At 48.4% G+C, this 19,476-nt stretch overlaps 1 protein-coding gene across 2 annotated transcripts in view; it reads right to left on the bottom strand.

The window, feature by feature from the left end:
• QPCT (glutaminyl-peptide cyclotransferase) overlaps positions 1-19,476 on the bottom strand; it is a 277,919-nt gene that overhangs the window by 210,490 nt on the left and 47,953 nt on the right. For both annotated transcript variants that reach the window (XM_063917570.1, XM_063917571.1), the window contains exon 3: positions 1,659-1,805. In XM_063917570.1, the coding sequence (XP_063773640.1) occupies positions 1,659-1,805 (147 nt within the window). The remainder of the gene's footprint in view (positions 1-1,658; positions 1,806-19,476) is intronic.

Here is a 19,476-nt window from a genome sequence, read left to right on the forward strand (position 1 = left end):
TCCGGACAGTTGCGGGGGCGGGACATGGTGGCTGTGTGACATCACACACAGCCACAGTGATCTGGGACTCATTGGGGAGCCACCTGCCAGCGCAGCTAGGCTGCGCAGGCAGGGAGCAGTAGCGGATCTTGCCACGGGCAAGCAGGACTTTTGCCCGGGGCGCCGCCTTCCGCACCATGGCAAGATCCACTACTCTGTGCCCCCCGCTGGCCGCTGTGTCCCCCGCTGGTCCCGCTGTCCCCCGCTGTGAAGGGAAACTAGACGCTACGCGTCTAGTTTCCCTTCGTGTAGAGGACTTTTGCTGTGCGGTGCGCGATGACGTCATTGCGCACCGCACAGCATTGTGGGACTGACAGATGCTAGGGGTCATAATTGACCTCTAGTGTCTGTCATCCGAGGAAAGGAGCGGCGCCGGCGGAGATCTGCAGCGGTCGAAAGCGGGGATAGTAAAGTTGTTTTTTTCCTTTCAGCGGCGCTACTCCACCGTACAGGGGGCGTAACTGACCACGCCCCCTGTGTGAAGCCACGCCCCCATTTTCCGCCCAGGGTGCCAAAGGGTCTTGAACCGGACCTGACAGGGAGCTAGTCGGCGGGTGCAAAAGCATCGCCGCTGTGTGATGCTTTTGCACCTGTGTGTGTGGGGGGGAGCCTGGCATGCGGGGCGGACTAGCCCTGTGCTGGGTGTACCCCTGCATGTCAGAGTAACTGATCATAGATGTGCTAAATTTAGCATATCTATGATCAGATCTGGTTAAGCCCCACAGTCACTAATAGCAGTTAGGTAGCACACAGGTGAGACAGGTGAAGCAGGTACACAAGCTGGCTTTGGCTATGACAGTACAGTCACTAGATATCGACAGGGCAACCCCGGTCTTCAGGCTCCATAAGTGTTTCTCTTTTCCACCCCGGTAAGCAGTCCGTCACAGCTGTCCAGTCTGTTCTTTGTCTCCACAGGATTTCACACTCTCACCATGTTGCAGTGCTCCGTAAGTAGATCCCAGCTCTCCTGGACCACCCCTGTCCTCAGTGGTCACTGGCTCCTGGAGCTCCAGGATATCCCTTCCCCTGGCCACTCTGCCCTGCAGCACAGGGGGCCCAAACAGCTGATGGGTGAACTGACAGGGTCACTGAAAGTTCAGCCTAGACACTGCTACAGGGCTGTGTTGGGGCAGCACTTCACTTATGTGATCCTTAAAAAAAAACAAAAAACAGGGGGTCCCCTTTATTTTTATAATACCTATGGGGTATTACATAAGTGTCGGGCAGCTCACAACCGACATAACTGCCACTGTCAGAGACTGCCTGACTGAGTGCAAAACTGAGGAAAGTACGAGTGGTGGGGGCCCCTGTCACAGAAAGAGCAGAGGCAGCTGTGTTTTTGCCCCCACTAGGGTATATGCCCCCTGTTCTCCACACCACACAGAACATTGTGCTTGTACCCATCAAACACTGTCCTGTCACCAACTGTCTCTCCGTTTCATCCACTGCCTTCCGTTGTTACCTGCTGCCTCCCCCTGCATCTCTCTGTCACCCACTGCTGTGTGGCATATTGTGAACTTGGGGTGGAGAGCCAAATTATATTTTTGAACCTGGGACACCACTCACAGGTTCCGCCACTGCTCTTAGTATGCTAAATGATTTGTTTGAATATTACTCACTTGCCGCACTGCGTAATTTCCTGGTGATCCAGAAAATCTTTCAATAAGAATAGGTTTTAGATCCATCTTCCACATTTGAGAAATATCTGTCTGGGACAAAACGCGTCGGACATCAGCTGTTCGCAAAACAAGTGGGCGATGTGAACTCTGCATAAAGAAATAAATTAATAAATAAGATTGTTAGCATATTTTATGTATCACTTTTCAGTTATAATATTACAGCAGATGCAATTATCCACTGTCACAGCTTTTGTGCACTTCAGTTTGTAAAAATATTCACTTATGACCCTTTATCATGCAGTAGATGATCTATTCTAGGGGAATTTGAGGCTAGGACAAAAGAGTGTATACAATCTTTGCAGACACTGAGAAACATGTGGGCATAGCCTGCAGTTAAAGATGAACTGTGGCAGCGAATGAATAGGACTGTACGGTATTTCTGTGGAATTTAAGATGCTTATTATCTACAAATAATCTGGGCACTTAAAGATATCCAATGGTACAATGTCTATTAAAGATTGCTGCTCCCAAATATGAGGCTCTGACCCTCATTAAAATGGAACAATAAAAAAAAAAAAACATGGAGGGAGTGCTTCTGAAGAACAAGTAACTTCACAGAAAATCACATATATAATATACACATCTATACTATTAATAAAATTGTTCATTTGTATGTATATTTGTGATAAACTTGAGAACTACTGAAACAATTTTGATCAGGTTTTCACTGAAATGCACCTTGAGATCTTTCAAATAACATAGGCCAGAGGTTCCCAAACTGTGTGCCGTGGCTCTCTGGGGTGCCTCAGGACACTTGTAGGGGTGCCCTGGGTTGGTGGTCCAGGACCAATTCAAATTATTCATGGTCAATATAATAGGCAAAACCAGTGCTGGTGGCTGTCAGTCATAAAATATGTGGCCAAACAGAAGCAAATCTTGTCCCTCACCACACAACTGACCCTAAGAATGACATATAAACGCGATCTACTTAATGTAATATTTCTTTCTAAATTTCTCAATAAGAAATTTTTGGCCTAGGGGTGCCGTGAAAAAAATTCTGATATTCTAGGGTGCCGTGATTCAAAAAAGTTTGGAAACCACTGACATAGGCTCTGAATCATCTCATTATCATGTTAATTGGCTAATTAGCAAACAAAATCATCAACTTATTGAATCGTCTCTGAGGTCGTGCCACAGAACAGGTAATACCGGGGTGAGAGCCATACATGGGTAATAAAAGGAAGGGGAAGGGGGGCGGCAGAGGCACCTGTCTTGCGGCTCCTGGCTGGCTGCTCATGGTCCCCACTGGCTCCGCCATCTGTCAGGACCCTGAGCAGCCAGCCAAAAGCCGTAAGATGGCACTGCAGTCAGGGATGTGCAGGCAACGGCCAAATGGTATTAGTTCCATCAGCACACTGCACCCCACCACACTGATTTGGAATGACAAACAAAGCGAAAAGCCTGTCCTTTAATGTCTTCAGTGTGAGCTTGTGCAGTTAGGTCCTCTCACGTAGTTAGTTATATGTGGGTATCTCCTGTATCGGTAATGCCACCAATAAAGTCATACTCATAACGGATGACAGTAATAAGACCCGTAATGTGGTTTACAACGAGATATTTACAGACTGCAGGAATTGGTAAACAATAAGAAAATTTAAAATAATTTTTACTACAGAAGATGAGTACTAAAAAAATGGTACGGAAAAAAAGTATCACTGAATAAAATTAATAATCACTAGGCATCATTGAATAATATTAATAATCACTCAACAACTATGGTTAGGCACTGCTAGTTATAATATACAATAGTATTATCCCAAAATGATGGACGTGTACATATGTTGATGAAAAAAATTGTGCACAAAAAATAAATTTCTGCAGCGGGGTACACTGTGTTCCGCAGGGAAACATCGGGGTATAGAGATGGTTCTTGATCCAGAGGCATCAACAAGCTAAAGCTTTAGACTGTCCCAGGATGCATTGCGGGGCCTCCTCTATATAACCCCGCCTCCAGGCACTGTGAGCTCAGTTTTAGAGTTGGTGCCTGCATAAGCAGGTCACTTAACAGGGCAGGCTGCGCAGGCAGCCCTGAAAAAATAGGATTTTAATACCTACCGGTAAATCCTTTTCTCTTAGTCCGTAGAGGATGCTGAAGTCACCATCAGAACCATGGGGTATAGACGGGATCCGCAGAAGACATGGGCACTTTAAGACTTTAAAAGGGTGTGAACTGGCTCCTCCCTCTACGCCCCTCATCCAGACTCCAGTTATAGGAACTGTGCCCAGGGAGACGGACATTTCGAGGAAAGGATTTATTGTTAAACTAAGGAGAGATTCATATCAGCTCACACCTCATGCATGCCGCACAACGTGGCATTCAACAGAACACAAGCCAACGGCATGAACAATTTCAGCAACAGGCTGACTATAAACGTAACACAACATGTGTGTAACCACAACTAATAACTGCAGATACAGTACGCACTGGGACGGGCGCCCAGCATCCTCTACGGACTAAGAGAAAAGGATTTACCGGTAGGTATAAAAATCCTATTTTCTCATACATCCTAGAGGATGCTGGGGTCACCATTAGAACCATGGGGTTATACCATATCTCTAGAATGGGCGGGAGAGTGCGGATGACTCTGCAGCACCAATTGACCAAACTTGAGATCATCATCGGCAAGGGTATCAAACTTGTAAAACTTTGCAAAAGTGTTTGAACCCGACCAAGCAGCTGCTCAGCAAAGTTGCAATGTCGAGACCCCCTGGGCAGCCGCCCAGGACGAGCCCATCTTTCTAGTAGAATGGGTCTTCACCGATTTCGGCAACGGCAATCCAGCCGTGGAATGAGCATGCTAAATCATATTACAGATCCAGCGTGCAATGGTCTGCTTGGAAGCAGGACACCCAATCTTGTTGGGAGCATACAGGACAAACAGAGCCTCCGTTTTCCTAACCTGAGCCGTTCTGGCGACATAAATCTTCAAAGCTCTGACCACATCCAGAGACTTTGATTCAATTAAGGCGTCAGTAGCCACTGGCACCACAATAGGATGGTTCATGTGGAAAGATGAAACCACCTTCGGCAGAAATTGCTGACGAGTACTCAACTCTGCTCTATCTTCATGGAAGATCAAATAAGGGCTCTTGTGAAACAAGGCCGCTAACTCAGACAACCGCCTTGCGGATGCCAAGGCCAACAGAATGACCACTTTCCAAGTGAGGAATTTCAACCCCACCTTCTGTAAAGGTTCAAACCAATGTGATTGAAGGAACTGCAACACCACGTTAAGATCCCATGGTGCCACTGGGGGCACAAATGGAGGTTGGATGTGCAACACACCTTTCACGAAAGTCTGAACTTCTGGAAGGGCGGCCAATTGTTTTTGAAAGAAAACCGATAAGGCTGAAATCTGTACCTTAATTGAGCCCAACTTTAGGCCCGCATCCACACCTGCTTGTAGAAAATGGAGAAAACGTCCTAGCTGAAATTCTTCCGTAGGAGCCTTCTTGGATTCACACCAAGACACGTATTTTCTCCAAATACGGTGGTAATGTTTAGACATTACTCCTTTCCTGGCCTGAATAAGTGTGGGAATGACTTCACTGGGAATACCCTTTCGGGCTAGGAATTGGCGCTCAACCGCCATGCCGTCAAACGTAGGTAAGTCTTGATACACGCATGGCCTCTGCTGCAACAGGTCCTTGCATAGAGGAAGAGGCCAGGGATCTCCTATGAGTAATTCCTGATCTGGATACCAAGCCCTCCTTGGCCAGTCTGGGACAATGAGGATCGCTGGAATCTTTGTTCTTCTTATGATCTTTAGAACTTTTGGAATGAGAGGAAGTGGAGGGAATACATACACCGACTGAAAAATCCATGGTGTCACCAGTGCATCCACTGCTATTGCTTGAGGGTCCCCGACCTGGAACAATATCTCTGAAGCTTCTTGTTGAGACGAGATGCCATCATGTCTATTTGAGGAATTCCCCAATGACTTGCCACTTCTGTGAAGACCTCTCGATGGAGGCCCCACTCTCCTGGATGGAGAGCGTGTCTGCTGAGGAAGTCGGCTTCCCAGTTGTCCACTTCTGGAATGAAGATCGCTGACAGAGCGCTTGTATGCTTTTCCGCCCAGCGGAGAACCTTTGTGGCTTCTGCCGCTTTGCTTTTTGTTCCTTCTGGCGGTTTATGTACGCTACTGCTGTTACATTGTCCGACTGTATTAGTACAGGCAGATTGCGAAGAAGATGTTCCGCTTGTAGAAGGCCGCTGTAAATGGCCCTTAACTCCAGAACGTTTATGTAGCTTGACCATCTTCCTTGGAAGTTTTCCCCCTGTGTGATTGCTCCCCAGCCTCGGAGACTTGCATCCGTGGTTACTAGGATCCAGTCCTGGATCCCGAACCTGCGCCCCTCTAGGAGGTGAGAGCTGTGCAGCCACCACAGGAGTGAGATTCTGGTCTTGGAAAACAGCATTATCCTTCGGTGCATGTCCAGGTGGGATCCGGACCACTTGTCCAACAGGTCCCACTGAAACACTCTGGCATGGAACCTGCCAAACTGAATGGCAACCATCTTCCCCAGCAACCGAGTGCACTGATGGATTGACACTCTTGCTGGTTTCAGAATTTGATTGACCAGACTCTGAAGTTCCAGAGCCTATTCCACTGGAAGAAAAAAACTCTCTGTAGTTCTGTGTCCAGTATCATTCTCAAAAACGACAACCGTGTCGTCGGAATCAACTGTGATAATGGCAAGTTTAGGAGACAACCATGTTGTTGAAGAACTGTCAGGAAGAGAGAAATGTTTTGCACCAACTGGTCCTTGGATCTCGCCTTTATCAGGAGATCGTCCAAGTACGGGATAATCGTGACTCCTTGCTTGCGAAGGAGAACCATCATTTCCACCATCACTTTGGTGAAAATCCTCGGAGCGGTGGACAGACCAAACTGCAACGTCTGAAATTGGTAATGACAATCCTGAATTGCAAACCTCAGGTAAGCCTGATGCGGAGGATAAATGGGAACATGTAAATAGGCATCCTTTATGTCCACCGACACCATAAAATCCCCTTCCTCCAGACTGGAGATCACCGCTCGGAGAGACTCCATCTTGAATTTGAATTTATTTTTTTTAGGTAGAAATTGAGGGTTTTTAGGTTTAGGATCGGTCTGACTGAGCCGTCCAGCTTCGGGACCATGAACAGGCTTGAATAAAAGCCTTCTCCCTGTTGTGACGGGGGAACCATGACAATGACCTGATTTTGACACAACTTTTGTATTGCGTCGCATACTACCTCCGTGTCCGGAAGAGAAGCTGGTAAGGCCAATTTGAAAAATTGCGAGGGGGAACGTCTTGAAACTCCAGTTTGTACCCTTGGGATACTATTTGTAAAACCCATGGGTCCAGGTCCGAACGAAACCAGAACTGACTGAAGAGTTTTAGACGTGCCCCCACCGGTGCGGACTCCTGCTCCTGGGAACCCGACAAGGCTGGTGATCTTTCACCTCTTCCCCTTCCTCTAGTAGCACGGAAGGAAGAACCTCGCCCTTTTCTGTATTTATTGGGCCAAAAGGACTGCATTTGATAGTGGTGTGATTTCTTTTGTAGTGGAGGAACATAAGGCAAAAAGGATGACTTACCCGCGGTAGCCGTAGATACCAAATCAGCGAGGCCGTCAACAAACAAGGCACCACCTTTATATGGTAGAGATTCCATATTTTTCTGGGATTCAGCGTCAGCATTCCATTGGTGAATCCACAATGCTCACCTAGCTGAGACTGCCATGGCATTGGCCTTTGATCCCAAAAGGCCAATATCTCTCGCAGTTTCCTTTAGGTACGCTGCAGCGTCCTCGATATAACCCAGCGTCAAGAGGATGCTATCCCTATCTAGGTGCAATGATAGGTCTGAGTAGCGTACCTGTGGTCGCATAAATGGATTTTAACGTAGTTTCTTGCTTACGATCTGCAGAATCCTTAAGGGCTGCCGTGCCAGGTGACGCGAGAGCCACCTTTTTAGACAAACGTGATAGGGCCTTGTCTACAATGGGGGGTAACTCCCACTTTTCCCTATCCTCAGAGGGAAACGGATAAGCCACCGGAATCCTTTTGGGAATCTGAAACTTTCTGCCAGGGCTTTCCCAGACTTTTTCAATAGTGTTCAGTTCATGAGAGGGAGGAAACGTTATCTCAGGTTTCTTTTCCTTATACAAACAGACCCTTTTATCAGGAACAGCAGTGTCCTCAGTGATATGTAATACATCTTTAACCGCCACAATCATGTACTGAACGCTCTTTGCCAATTTTGGATCCAATCTGGAATCACTATAGTCGACACCGGAATCAGTGTTCGTGTCGGTACCAGCGTCTGCCAACTGGGCAAAAGTAAGTTTTTGTGACCCCGAGGGGTCCTGAACTTGTAATAACACATCCTCCACAGATTTCTTCCATGCCGGGTCTGAGACTCAGACTTATCTAATCTCTTACTAATAAGAGCCACATTAGCATTCAAAGCATTCAAAACATTTACCCAATCAGGAGTCGGCGGTGCCGACAGGGTCACCCCCACAGCCGTTTGTGTCCCTAATACAGGCTCCTCCTGGGAAGAGCACTCATCCTCAGACATGTCGACACACGTGTACCAAACACCCACAGACACACCGGGCATATAGGGGACAGACCCACAGTAAAGTCTGTCAGAGAGACACAGAGGGGATTTGGCAGCTCACAACCCAGCGCCAAATTGACGGGTCTGAAAACACACAAAAATGCCCCAGACCTGTAGCGCTTTTAATATTAAGTATATTGTGCCAATTATCGTGGGACCGGCTTCTCTGCAGCCTGAGGAGAGGAAATGGCGCAGAGTGAGCTGTGAGGATGAAGCTCCGCCCCCTTAATGGCGCGCTTCTGTCCCGCTTATTTCAATAAATGATTATACTGGCGGGGGTTAGGACTGCCTTGGCACTAATGTCCCCTCTTGCCAGTGTACACTGAGGATTTTTAGCTGCCCAGGGTCCCCCCCCCCCCGCGCCCTGCACCCTGTGGTGCTGTGTGCGTGTGTGTGTGTGTGAGCCAGATGCGCAGCGTCCGATCGCTGCGCGGTACCTCAGAAATGCCGTCACTGAAGTCTTCTTTTCTTCTGCTACTCACCTGTCTTCTGACTTCTGGCTCTGTAAGGGGGTGACGGCCGGCTGCGGGAGTGAGCAACTAGGCGTACCCAGCGATCAGCACCCTCAGGAGCTAATGGTGTCCTGTAGCCAGAAGCAGAGAAATTGAACTCACTGGAAGTTGGTCATACTTCTATCCCCTAAGTCCCACGAAGCAGGGAGACTGTTGCCAGCAGTCTCCCTGAACATAAAAAACCTAACAATAAGTCTTTTTTCAGAGAAACTCAGTAGAGCTCCCCTGTAGTGCGTCCAGTCTCACTGGGCACAATTCTGAAACTGGAGTCTGGCGGATGGGCATAGAGGGAGGAGCCAGTTCACACCCTTTCAAAGTCTTAAAGTGCCCATGTCTCCTGCGGATCCCGTCTATACCCCATGATTCTAATGGTGACCCCTAGGACGTATGAGAAAAGCTATTTAGAAGACTTCAAGGGCTGCAGCACTTCATATGTAAGTGTGACATACTGTGCTGCGGCTCCATCACCTCCCCAGCAGCGTCGCATACTCCCACTGACTCTGTTCCCAGGTACTTGCGGCGGAGATGCTCCGGTTCATAGGCACACCACCGCAGACGCTCTCCTGGTTCGCGTGGCTGCTTCTCAGGGAGGAGGTAAGAGGGTCCCCCAGGCGGGACCCACCATTAAATCACGTTCCAGTCATGGTCTCGGGAGACGGAACGCGAGGCTGGCGTGGACACTGTGGCCGTACAGGGACCCCACTATATCCACCAGGGCAGGGGAGCACAGGTCAGATTATACATTATCCATTTTTAATAAGGCTCCATAGTACCAGGTGGTGAGTACCAGCATAGGGGATAAGACGCTTGACCTGTTGCCCCTCCCCCAGCTCTGGGTGCCTTCTACTGCTGGTATTCCCACCCTGGAGCTGCCTCACACTCTCTCTCACTCCCTGACTGAGATGCTGGGCACCATCTTCTAATAGTAGCTGCGACTGGTCTCCGGGACTGCAGGGCAAGGTCTCCTCTGTAAATCCAGTGCAGTTTTATTGTCTGACTAAAATAATTATCTGCATTGTCACTGTGGCTGTGTGTACCTGTATATGCTGTGTGATATTCACTTTTAGTGTATCCCAGTTGTATCTATCACTGTATTCTGTACCCTAGGACTAGGTGCGTCAGGGTCTCATATATAGTGTTGCACAGTATTTACCGTTAAGTGTAATCTACTGTGTACGCAGTCACTAGTACCGGATTTAGACGCTGGTGTTGTGTACTGTGTACGTTGTCACATACTAGGGGATTTATTCGCAGGTATTGTACTCTGTCTGGCTGTATCGTACTCATACTCTCTGTGGTTACATTCACTGAAATATCTAACACAGGGTGGGAAATCCGTGGACGCTCCTGTATCATCCAGTGCATGTGCCAGGGATTTGCCTGTGGGGGAAGCTTTGAATGATGGTCTGTGTAATATGTGCCATATATCTCCCAGTCAGCCAGCTGCTCCGGGAGCCACTCAGGAGCCACCTTGGGCGGCGTTCTCCGCAATGCTGAATACGCCTGTGACACGCCTTACGCCCCTATGGGACCTACTGTGCCAATGCAGCCACATATTGTCCCTATGGTTAATCCGCCCTGGGTGGATACTCTGTCTACCCGGATACAAGAATTGAATCAATCTTTGGTAAACCTACCTCACGTCCCTCTGCGGTCAAGGGGTCATCTAAGCGGGCCACCTCCTCCTCACAATCAACTAATATCTCAGATGATGCTTCTGATAAGGATGGGGAGTATACTGATCTGTCAGACACTGATACAGTCGCATCTGACGAGGAAACTACAACGCAAGTTGATGTCCCTGACCTGGTGGAGGCTATTAAGCTGATTCTACAAATTGATGGTTATGTAGATTCCACTACTGTGTCTAAGAAGCCTGATAAATTTAAACGTCAGAAGGTAACTAACATAATCTAACCACATTCTGACCATTTGGTAGACATATGTCAGGAACCCTGGTTTTCTCCAGGAAAGAAATTCTCCCCGTCTAAAAAGATGCTAGCTCATTATCCTCTCTCCGCTGAGTTGTGTAACAAGTGGGAAAATCCACCGCCGATGGATTCTCATGTCACCCGTCTCGTGGTGTCATCTACTCTGCCTGCCACCACTGTCACCTCACTGAAGGAACTGACAGATAAGCATGTCGAAGAATGCCTGAAGTCTATTTACTCCCTTACAGGTGCTGTACATAGACCCACTATAGCAGCCTCCTGGGCTTCAAAAGGAACTGAAGCATGGGTTCAAACACTAGAGGAAGAGCTGCCTCAGGATTTATCTGACATCGCCAGACAATATCTGTCTCATATTGCCACCGCCTCCCATTACATTCAGGAGGCGTACTCTGAGGCAGGTGTAATGGCAGCCAAGACGTCGACTACGTCCATCCTGGCTCTCCGAATTCTGTGGCTGAGGTCATGGAAGGTGGACCTGGACTCCAAAATTACCTTGGAGGTACTCCCTATGAAAGGGAGACATCTTTCTTGGGGAGGATCTGAATAAGATTGTGACTGACTTAGCGGCTGCTAAGACTGCGTTTCTCCCAAATACTAATCCTTCTACACAGAAGGCAAAGAGTACCACTTTTCGTTCTTTTCGACCTCAAGGGAAAGCAAAAGGTTAGGCATACCCGGGACAAGCTTGTTTTCCCAAAACTACTAAGCCCAAAGCAAAACAATCCTGGGCTGTCCGTCAGCCTGCTTCCCAAAAAATAGACAAGCCTGCTGCATGAAGGGCGGGCCTCCCCCTGGGGGATCCAAGGGTGGGAGGCCGACTTCTGCAATTCACTCAGGTCTGGTTAAAAACCACTTCAGACGCGTGGGTGTGAGAAGTCGTCTCTCATGGGTACGCAGTCTCTTTCAAGAGACGTCCCCCTCGCCAGTTCTGACTGTCGGTTGTCCCTTCGGACCCACTGAAGGCGCAAGCTCTACACCTGGTTGTGCGTTCCCTCCTGGATACAGGAGAGGTAGTACCGTTCCCTCTGTCCCAGAGAGGCGGAGGATACTACTCGACCCTGTTTCTAGTCCCGAAACCGAATGGGTCTTTCCGGCCTATACTCAACCTCAAATCACTGAACAAATTTGTGAGAGTGTCCAAGTTCCATATGGAAATGCTGCACTCGATTGTACTGGCCATGGAACCTGGAGATCATATGGTATCCCTGGATATACAAGATGCCTATCTGCATATACCTATTGTCATATCGCATCAGCAATATCTGCGGTTTGCTATTGGCAACCTTCATTATCAATTCCAGGCACCGCCGTTTGGACTGGCCGCGGCCCCTCAGATCTTCACCAAGGTTATGGCCATGATGATGGCTCATCTGCGTCATCAGGGAATCAGGATCCTGCCATATCTGGACAACTTACTGATCCTGGCGAACTCCCAAGATGTCATTCTCAGTCATCTACAACTGACTGTAAACTTCCTACAAGCCCACGGGTGGCTCGTCAATTGGAAGAAATCCTCTCTGGTCCCTGCTCAGAGCATGGTGCACCTGGGGGTGCTGCTGGACACACACAACCAAAGACTGTTTCTGTCTCCAGAGAAAGTCCTGAAAATTCAGGACAGGATACGATGCTTCCTCTCTCGCCCAAGATTGTTGATACACTCGGCGATACAATGACTAGGCCTCATGGTGTCGGCGTTCGACATGGTAGAGTACGCTCAGTTTCATTACTGTCCTCTACAGAGGTTAATCCTTTCCAAGTGGGATGGCCAGCCTCATCAGATCAGGTATCAAATGATCTCCTTGACTCCGGATGTTTGTTTGTCACTGAGCTGGTGGCTACAGGACCAACAGTTGAGCAGTGGCCATCCCTTCTGAATTCCCAACTGGGTCCTCCTGACTACGGATGCCAGTCTGAGGGGTTGGGGCGTGGTGCTGGAGCAACACTCTCTCCAGGGTCGGTAGACCAGGGAGGAATCTCTCCTCCTGATAAACATTCTGGAATTGTGGGCAGTGTTCAATACTTTGACTCTTGCCCTGCCTCTGATACAGAAGAGGCCTGTTCAAGTACAATCAGACAGTGCCACCACGGTGGCTTACATAAATCATCGAGACGGCACTCGAAGCCGCATGGTAATGATGGAAGTATCAAAAATCCTTTATTGGGCGGAACGCCATCTGACAGCAATATCGGCAGTGTTCATTCCGGGGGTCCTCAACTGGGAAGCGGACTTCCTCAGTCATCAGGACATACACGCCGGATAGTGGAGTCTTTATCCGGAAGTCTCTCAACTCCTAGTGGACAAGTGGGGCCTACCAGATGTAGACCTGATGGCGTCTCGATACAATCACAAAGTTCCGGTCTTCAGATCAAGAACAAGGGATCCTCAAGCAGCGTTCGTGGACACACTGGCAATTACATGGAACTTTCAGCTGCCCTACGTGTTCCCTCCAGTGTCACTCCTGCCCAGGGTACTATGGATATTCAAGCAAGGAGGAATACTACTTCTAGTCGCTCCAGCGTGGCCCCGACGGCATTGGTTCTCAGACCTTCAGGGTCTATCGATAGAGCGTCCTCTTCTACTTCCTCAACGCTCAGACCTCCTCGTTCAGGGCCCTTGTGTCTACCCGGACCTGGCCAGGCTGGCTTTGACGGCATGGCTCTTGAAGCATCGCTCCCGAGGGCCAAAGGATTCTCCGAGGCGGTTATCCAAACTATGCTAAAGGCCCGCAAACCGGCATCTGCACGGATTTATTATAGGGTCTGAAATTCTTACTTCACCTGGTGTGCTGCTAAGAATTTTGATGCTTACAAGTTTAGTACTTCCAGACTTCTGGCTTTTTTGCAACAAGGCCTGGATTTAGGACTTCGTCTGGCCTCCCTCAAGATTCACATATCTGCCCTGTCAGTGTGGTTTCAGAGGAAAATTGCGTCTATTCCTGACGTTCATACATTCACTCAGGGCGTACTGTGGATTCAGCCTTCCTATGTCCCTCCTGTGGCTCCATGGGATCTGTCTGTTGTCCTGAATGCCCTGCAAGAATCTCCATTTAAACCTCTTGAGTCAGTGGACCTTAAATGGCTTAAAGCCAATGTCCTGTATCTGCTGGCTATTGCCTCTGCTAGGAGGGTGTCAGACTTAGGCACTTCGTCCTGTGTACACCCTTCCTGATATTCCATCTTGACCGGGCAGTTCTGAAAACTCGCCCAGGTAATTTACCTAAAGTGGTGTCATCTTTTCACCTTAACCAAGAGATTGTGGTTCCAGCCTTCATCTCTTCTGACTTGTCCTCCAAAGAGCGGTCTTTGGATGTGGTAAGGGCTCTCTGTGTTTATGTGGAGAGGACTGCCTCTATCAGGAGGTCAGATACCTTTTTTGTACTTTTTGGTTACCACAAGTGTGGCTGGCCTGCGAATAAGCAAACCTTGGCCAGATGGATTAGAATGGTGATTGCACAAGCTTATGCACAGACTGGGCTCCCGGCTCCTGCTGCTATTAAGGCCCATTCTACTCAGTCTGTTGGACCTTCTTGGGCGGCCTGTCGTGGCGCGTCCGCAGAACAATTGTGCAAGGCGGCTACGTGGTCCTCAGTGAACACGTTCATTAGGTTCTATGCCTTTGATACTTCTGCCTCCCAGGATGCTTCCTTTGGATGTCAGGTTCTCATACCCACTAAGATGCGTCCTCTACCTTGAGGAACTGCTTTAGGACATCCCCGATGTATTCCCTGTGGAACACAATGTACCCCGCTGCAGAAAAGGAGATTTATGGAAGACTTGCCATGGTTAAATCTCTTTATGCGAGGTACACTGGGTTCCACAGGGCACCCACCCTGATGCACTTAGCTTCTTTGGGTTTGTATGGCATTAGCCGCTGGTCCCTTCTCCTGTCATGAGAACGTAGTTCTATGTGACTATCATCTGCCTTCTCTTTTACCTGCTTCTGCATTGGACTGGATAACTAAAACTGAGCTCACAGTGCCTGGAGGCGGGGTTATATAGAGGAGGACCCGCAATGCATCCTGGGACAGTCTAAAGCTTTAGCCTGTTTGTGCCTGTTGATCAAAATCCATCTCTACACCCCGTTATATTCCCTGTGGAACCCAGTGTACCTCGCAGAAAGATTTAACCATGGTAAGTCTACCATAAATCGCCTTATCTCATCACTAATCTTCTACATACAGCTTCTCGAATTCCACGCCACAGCTCCAATATGCAGTTAGAATCAGTATCAGCCAGCAGTCACCAAAAATGAAAATATAGCAATATCTGTTATACCAAGATCAGAAAACTCAAAAGCCTGACCCAGATTGTCTAAGCTTTTAACTGACATCCATAGACAGACAACTTGTTAGAAGTATAGTATTATAGGGCCAATAGATCTGTAATTATTTGGGACATATCCCCATTTTTCCGAGGACTGGGTCAGGTCATTAACAAAATCTAACATGTTGGAAATCATGTCGGCTATCCACATATTGGAGACGTGGTTTGTTACAGTTCACTGAAATTCAAGAGGCTGAAATTATAACAAAGGACTTAAAATAAGAATTTACTTACCGATAATTCTATTTCTCGGAGTCCGTAGTGGATGCTGGGGTTCCTGAAAGGACCATGGGGAATAGCGGCTCCGCAGGAGACAGGGCACAAAAAGTAAAGCTTTCCGATCAGGTGGTGTGCACTGGCTCCTCCCCCTATGACCCTCCTCCAGACTCCAGTTAGGTACTGTGCCCGGACGAGCGTACACAATAAGGGAGGAATTTTGAATCCCGGGTAAGACTCATACCAGCCACACCAATCACACTGTACAACCTGTGATCTGAACCCAGTTAACAGTATGATAACAGCGGAGCCTCTGAAAAGATGGCTCACAACAACAATAACCCGATTTAGTTAGCAATAACTATGTACAAGTATTGCAGATAATCCGCACTTGGGATGGGCGCCCAGCATCCACTACGGACTCCGAGAAATAGAATTATCGGTAAGTAAATTCTTATTTTCTCTATCGTCCTTGTGGATGCTGGGGTTCCTGAAAGGACCATGGGGATTATACCAAAGCTCCCAAACGGGCGGGAGAGTGCGGATGACTCTGCAGCACCGAATGAGAGAACTCCAGGTCCTCTTTTGCCAGGGTATCAAATTTGTAGAATTTTACAAACGTGTTCTCCCCCGACCACGTAGCTGCTCGGCAAAGTTGTAATGCCGAGACCCCTCGGGCAGCCGCCCAAGATGAGCCCACCTTCCTTGTGGAATGGGCCTTAACAGATTTAGACTGTGGCAGGCCTGCCACAGAATGTGCAAGTTGAATTGTGCTACCAATCCCACGAGCAATCGACTGCTTAGAAGCAGAAGCACCCAGCATTGTTGGGTGCATACAGGATAAACAGCAAGTCAGATTTCCTGACTCCAGCCAACCTGGAAACTATATTTTCAGGGCCCTGATAACATCCAGCAACTTGGAGTCCTCCAAGTCCCTAGTAGCCGCAGGTACCACAATAAGCTGGTTCAGGTGAAACGCTGACACCACCTTAAGGAGAAACTGGGGACGAGTCCGCAGCTTTGCTCTGTCCGAATGGACAATCAGATATGGCTTTGTGAGATAAAGCCGCCAATTCTGACACTCGCCTGGCCGAGGCCAGGACCAACAGCATGGTCATTTTCCATGTGAGATATATCAAATCCACAGATTTGAGTTGTTTAAACCAATGTGATTTTTTAGGAATCCCAAAACTACGTTGAGATCGCCCAGTGCCACTGGAGACATCAAAGGGGCTGTATATGCAGTACTCCCTTAACAACTTCTGGACTTCAGGAACTGAAGCCAATTTCTTTCTGGAAGAAAATCAACAGGCCGAAATTTGAACCTTAATGGACCCAATTTGAGACCCATAGACACTCCTGTTTGCAGGAAATGTAGAAATTAACCTAGTTGAAATTCTTCCGTGGAGCCTTCCTGGACTCACACCCTGGCACATATTTTCACCTAAGTGGTGATAATGTTGTGCGGTCACCTCCTTCCTGGCTCTGACCAGGGTAGGGATGACCTCTTCCGGAATGCCTCTTTCCCTTAGGATCCGGCGTTCACCCGCCTTGGCGTCAACGCAGCTGCGGTAAGTCCCGGAACAGACACGGTTCTTGCCGAATCAAGACCCTTCTTAGTATCTCTTGAAGTTCCGGGAACCAAGTCCTTCTTGGCCAAACCGGAGCCACGAGTATAGTTCTTACTCCTCTCCTTCCTATCATTTTCAATACATTGGGTATGAAAAGCAGAGGATGGAACACATACACCGACTGGTACACCGACGGTGTTACCAGAGCGTCCCAGCTATTGCCTGAGTGTCTCTTGACCTGGCGCTTCAGGTGGGACGCCATCATAACCACCTTTGGTCTTTCCCAACGGTTTACAATCATGTGGAAACTTCCAGATTAAGTTTCCACTTTTCCGGGTGGAATTCATTTATGCTGAGAAAATCTTCCCAGTTGCCCACTCCCGGAATGAACACTGCTGACAGTGTTATCACATGATTTTCCGCCCAGCGAAGAATCCTTGCTGTCATTGCCCTCCTGCTTCTTGTGTCGCCCCGTCTGATAACGTGGGCGACCGCCATGATGATGTCCTACTGGATCAGCACCGGTTGACTTTGAAGCAGGAGTCTTCCTAGGCTCAGAGCATTGTAAATTGCCCTTAGCTCCAGTATATTCATGTGGAGAGAAGTCTCCAGACTTGACCACACTTCCTTGGAAATTTTTTCCCTGTGTGACTACTCCCCAGCCTCTCAGGCTGGTATCCGTGGTCCCCAGAACACAGTCCTGAATGCTGAGTGTGCTGCCCTCTAAAAGATGAGCACTCTGCAGCCCCCACAGAAGAGACACCCTTGTCCTTGGAGACAGGATTATCCGCTGATGCATCTGAAAATGCGATCCGGACCATTCGTCCAGCAAATCCCCTGAGATCTGCCGAATGGAATCGCTTCGTAAGAAGCCACCATTTTTCCCAGGACTCCTGTGCATTGATGCACTGATACTTGGCCTGGTTTTAGGAGGTTTCTGACTAGGTCGAATAACTCCTTGGCTTTTTCCTCCCGGAGGAACACCTTTTTCTGGACTATGCCCAGAATCATTCCTAGGAACAGCAGACGTATCGTCGGAAAACAGCTGCGATTCTTGGAATATTTAGAATCCAGTCGTGCTGTCGTAGAACTACTTTAGATAGTGCTCTTCCGACCTCCAACTGTTCACTGGAACTTGCCCTTTTCAGGATATCGTCCAAGTAAGGGATAATTTAGATGCCTTTTTTCTTTGAAGAAACATCTTTTCGGCCATTACCTTGGTAAAAGGCCCGGGGTGCCGTGGATAATTCAAACGGCATCGTCTGAAACTGATATTGACAGTTCTGTACCACGAACCAGAGGTACCCTTGTTGAGAAGGGCAAATTTGGACATGGAGGTAATCCTTGATGTCCAGGGACACCATATAGTCCCCTTTTTTCCGGTTCGCTATCACTGCTCTGAGTGACTCCATCTCGATTTGAACCTTTTATGTAAGTGTTCAAAGATTTCAGTTTAGACTATGTCTCACCAAGCCGTCTGGCGTCAGTACCACAATATAGTGTGGAAAAATAATACCCTTTTCCTTGTTGTAGGAGGGGTACTTTGATTATCACCTGCTGGATATACAGCTTGTGAATTGTTTCCAATGCTGCCTCCCTGTCGGAGGGAGCCGTTGGTAAAGCAGACTTCAGAAACCTGCGAGGAGAAGATGTCTCGACTCTCCAATCTGTACCCCTGGGATAATACTTGTACTATCTAGGGGTCAACCTGCGAGTGATCCCACTGCGCGCTGAGACTCTTGAGACTACCCCCCCACCTTGAGTCCGCTTGCATGGCCCCAGCGTCATGCTGAGGACTTGGCAGACGCGGTGGAGGGCTTCTTTTCCTGGGAAGGGGCTGCCTGCTGCAGTCTACTTCCCTTACCTCTATGTCTGGGCAGATATGACTGGCCTTTTGCCTGCATGCCCTCATGGGAAAGGAAGGATTGAGGCTGAAAAGACGGTGTCTTTTTCAGCTGAGATGTAACTTGGGGTAAAAAGTTTGGATTTCCCAGCTGTTGCCGTGGTCCCCAGGTCCGATGGACCGACCCCAACTAACTCCTTCCCTTTATACGGCAATACTTCCATGTGCCGTATGGGATCTGTATCACCTGACCACTGTCGTGTCCATGACATCTTCTGGGTGATATGGACAACGTACTTATCTTGATGCCAGAGAGCAAATATCCCTCTGTGCATCTCACGTACATATATATAGAATGCATCCTATTAAATGCTCTATATGAATAAAATATTTTCAGTCAGGGAATCCGACCAAGCCAACCCAGCACTGCATCTCCAGGCTGATGGCGATCGCTGGTCGCAGTATAACCACCGTATGTGTGTATATACTTTTTAGGATATCTTTCCAGCTTCCTATCAGCTGGCTCCTTGAGGGCGGCCGTATCTGGAGACGGTAACGCCACTTGATAAGCGTGTGAGCGCCTTATCACCCTAAGGGGTGTTTCCCAACGCGCCCTAATTTCTGGCGGGAAAGGGTATAACGCCAATATTTGCTATCGGGGTAACCCCACGCATCATCACACACTTCATTTTATTTTATCTGATTCAGGAAAAACTACAGGTAGTT

Source organism: Pseudophryne corroboree, chromosome 4 (assembly GCF_028390025.1).
Source record: "Pseudophryne corroboree isolate aPseCor3 chromosome 4, aPseCor3.hap2, whole genome shotgun sequence".
In the NCBI taxonomy this organism is placed as follows: Eukaryota; Metazoa; Chordata; class Amphibia; order Anura; family Myobatrachidae; genus Pseudophryne; species Pseudophryne corroboree.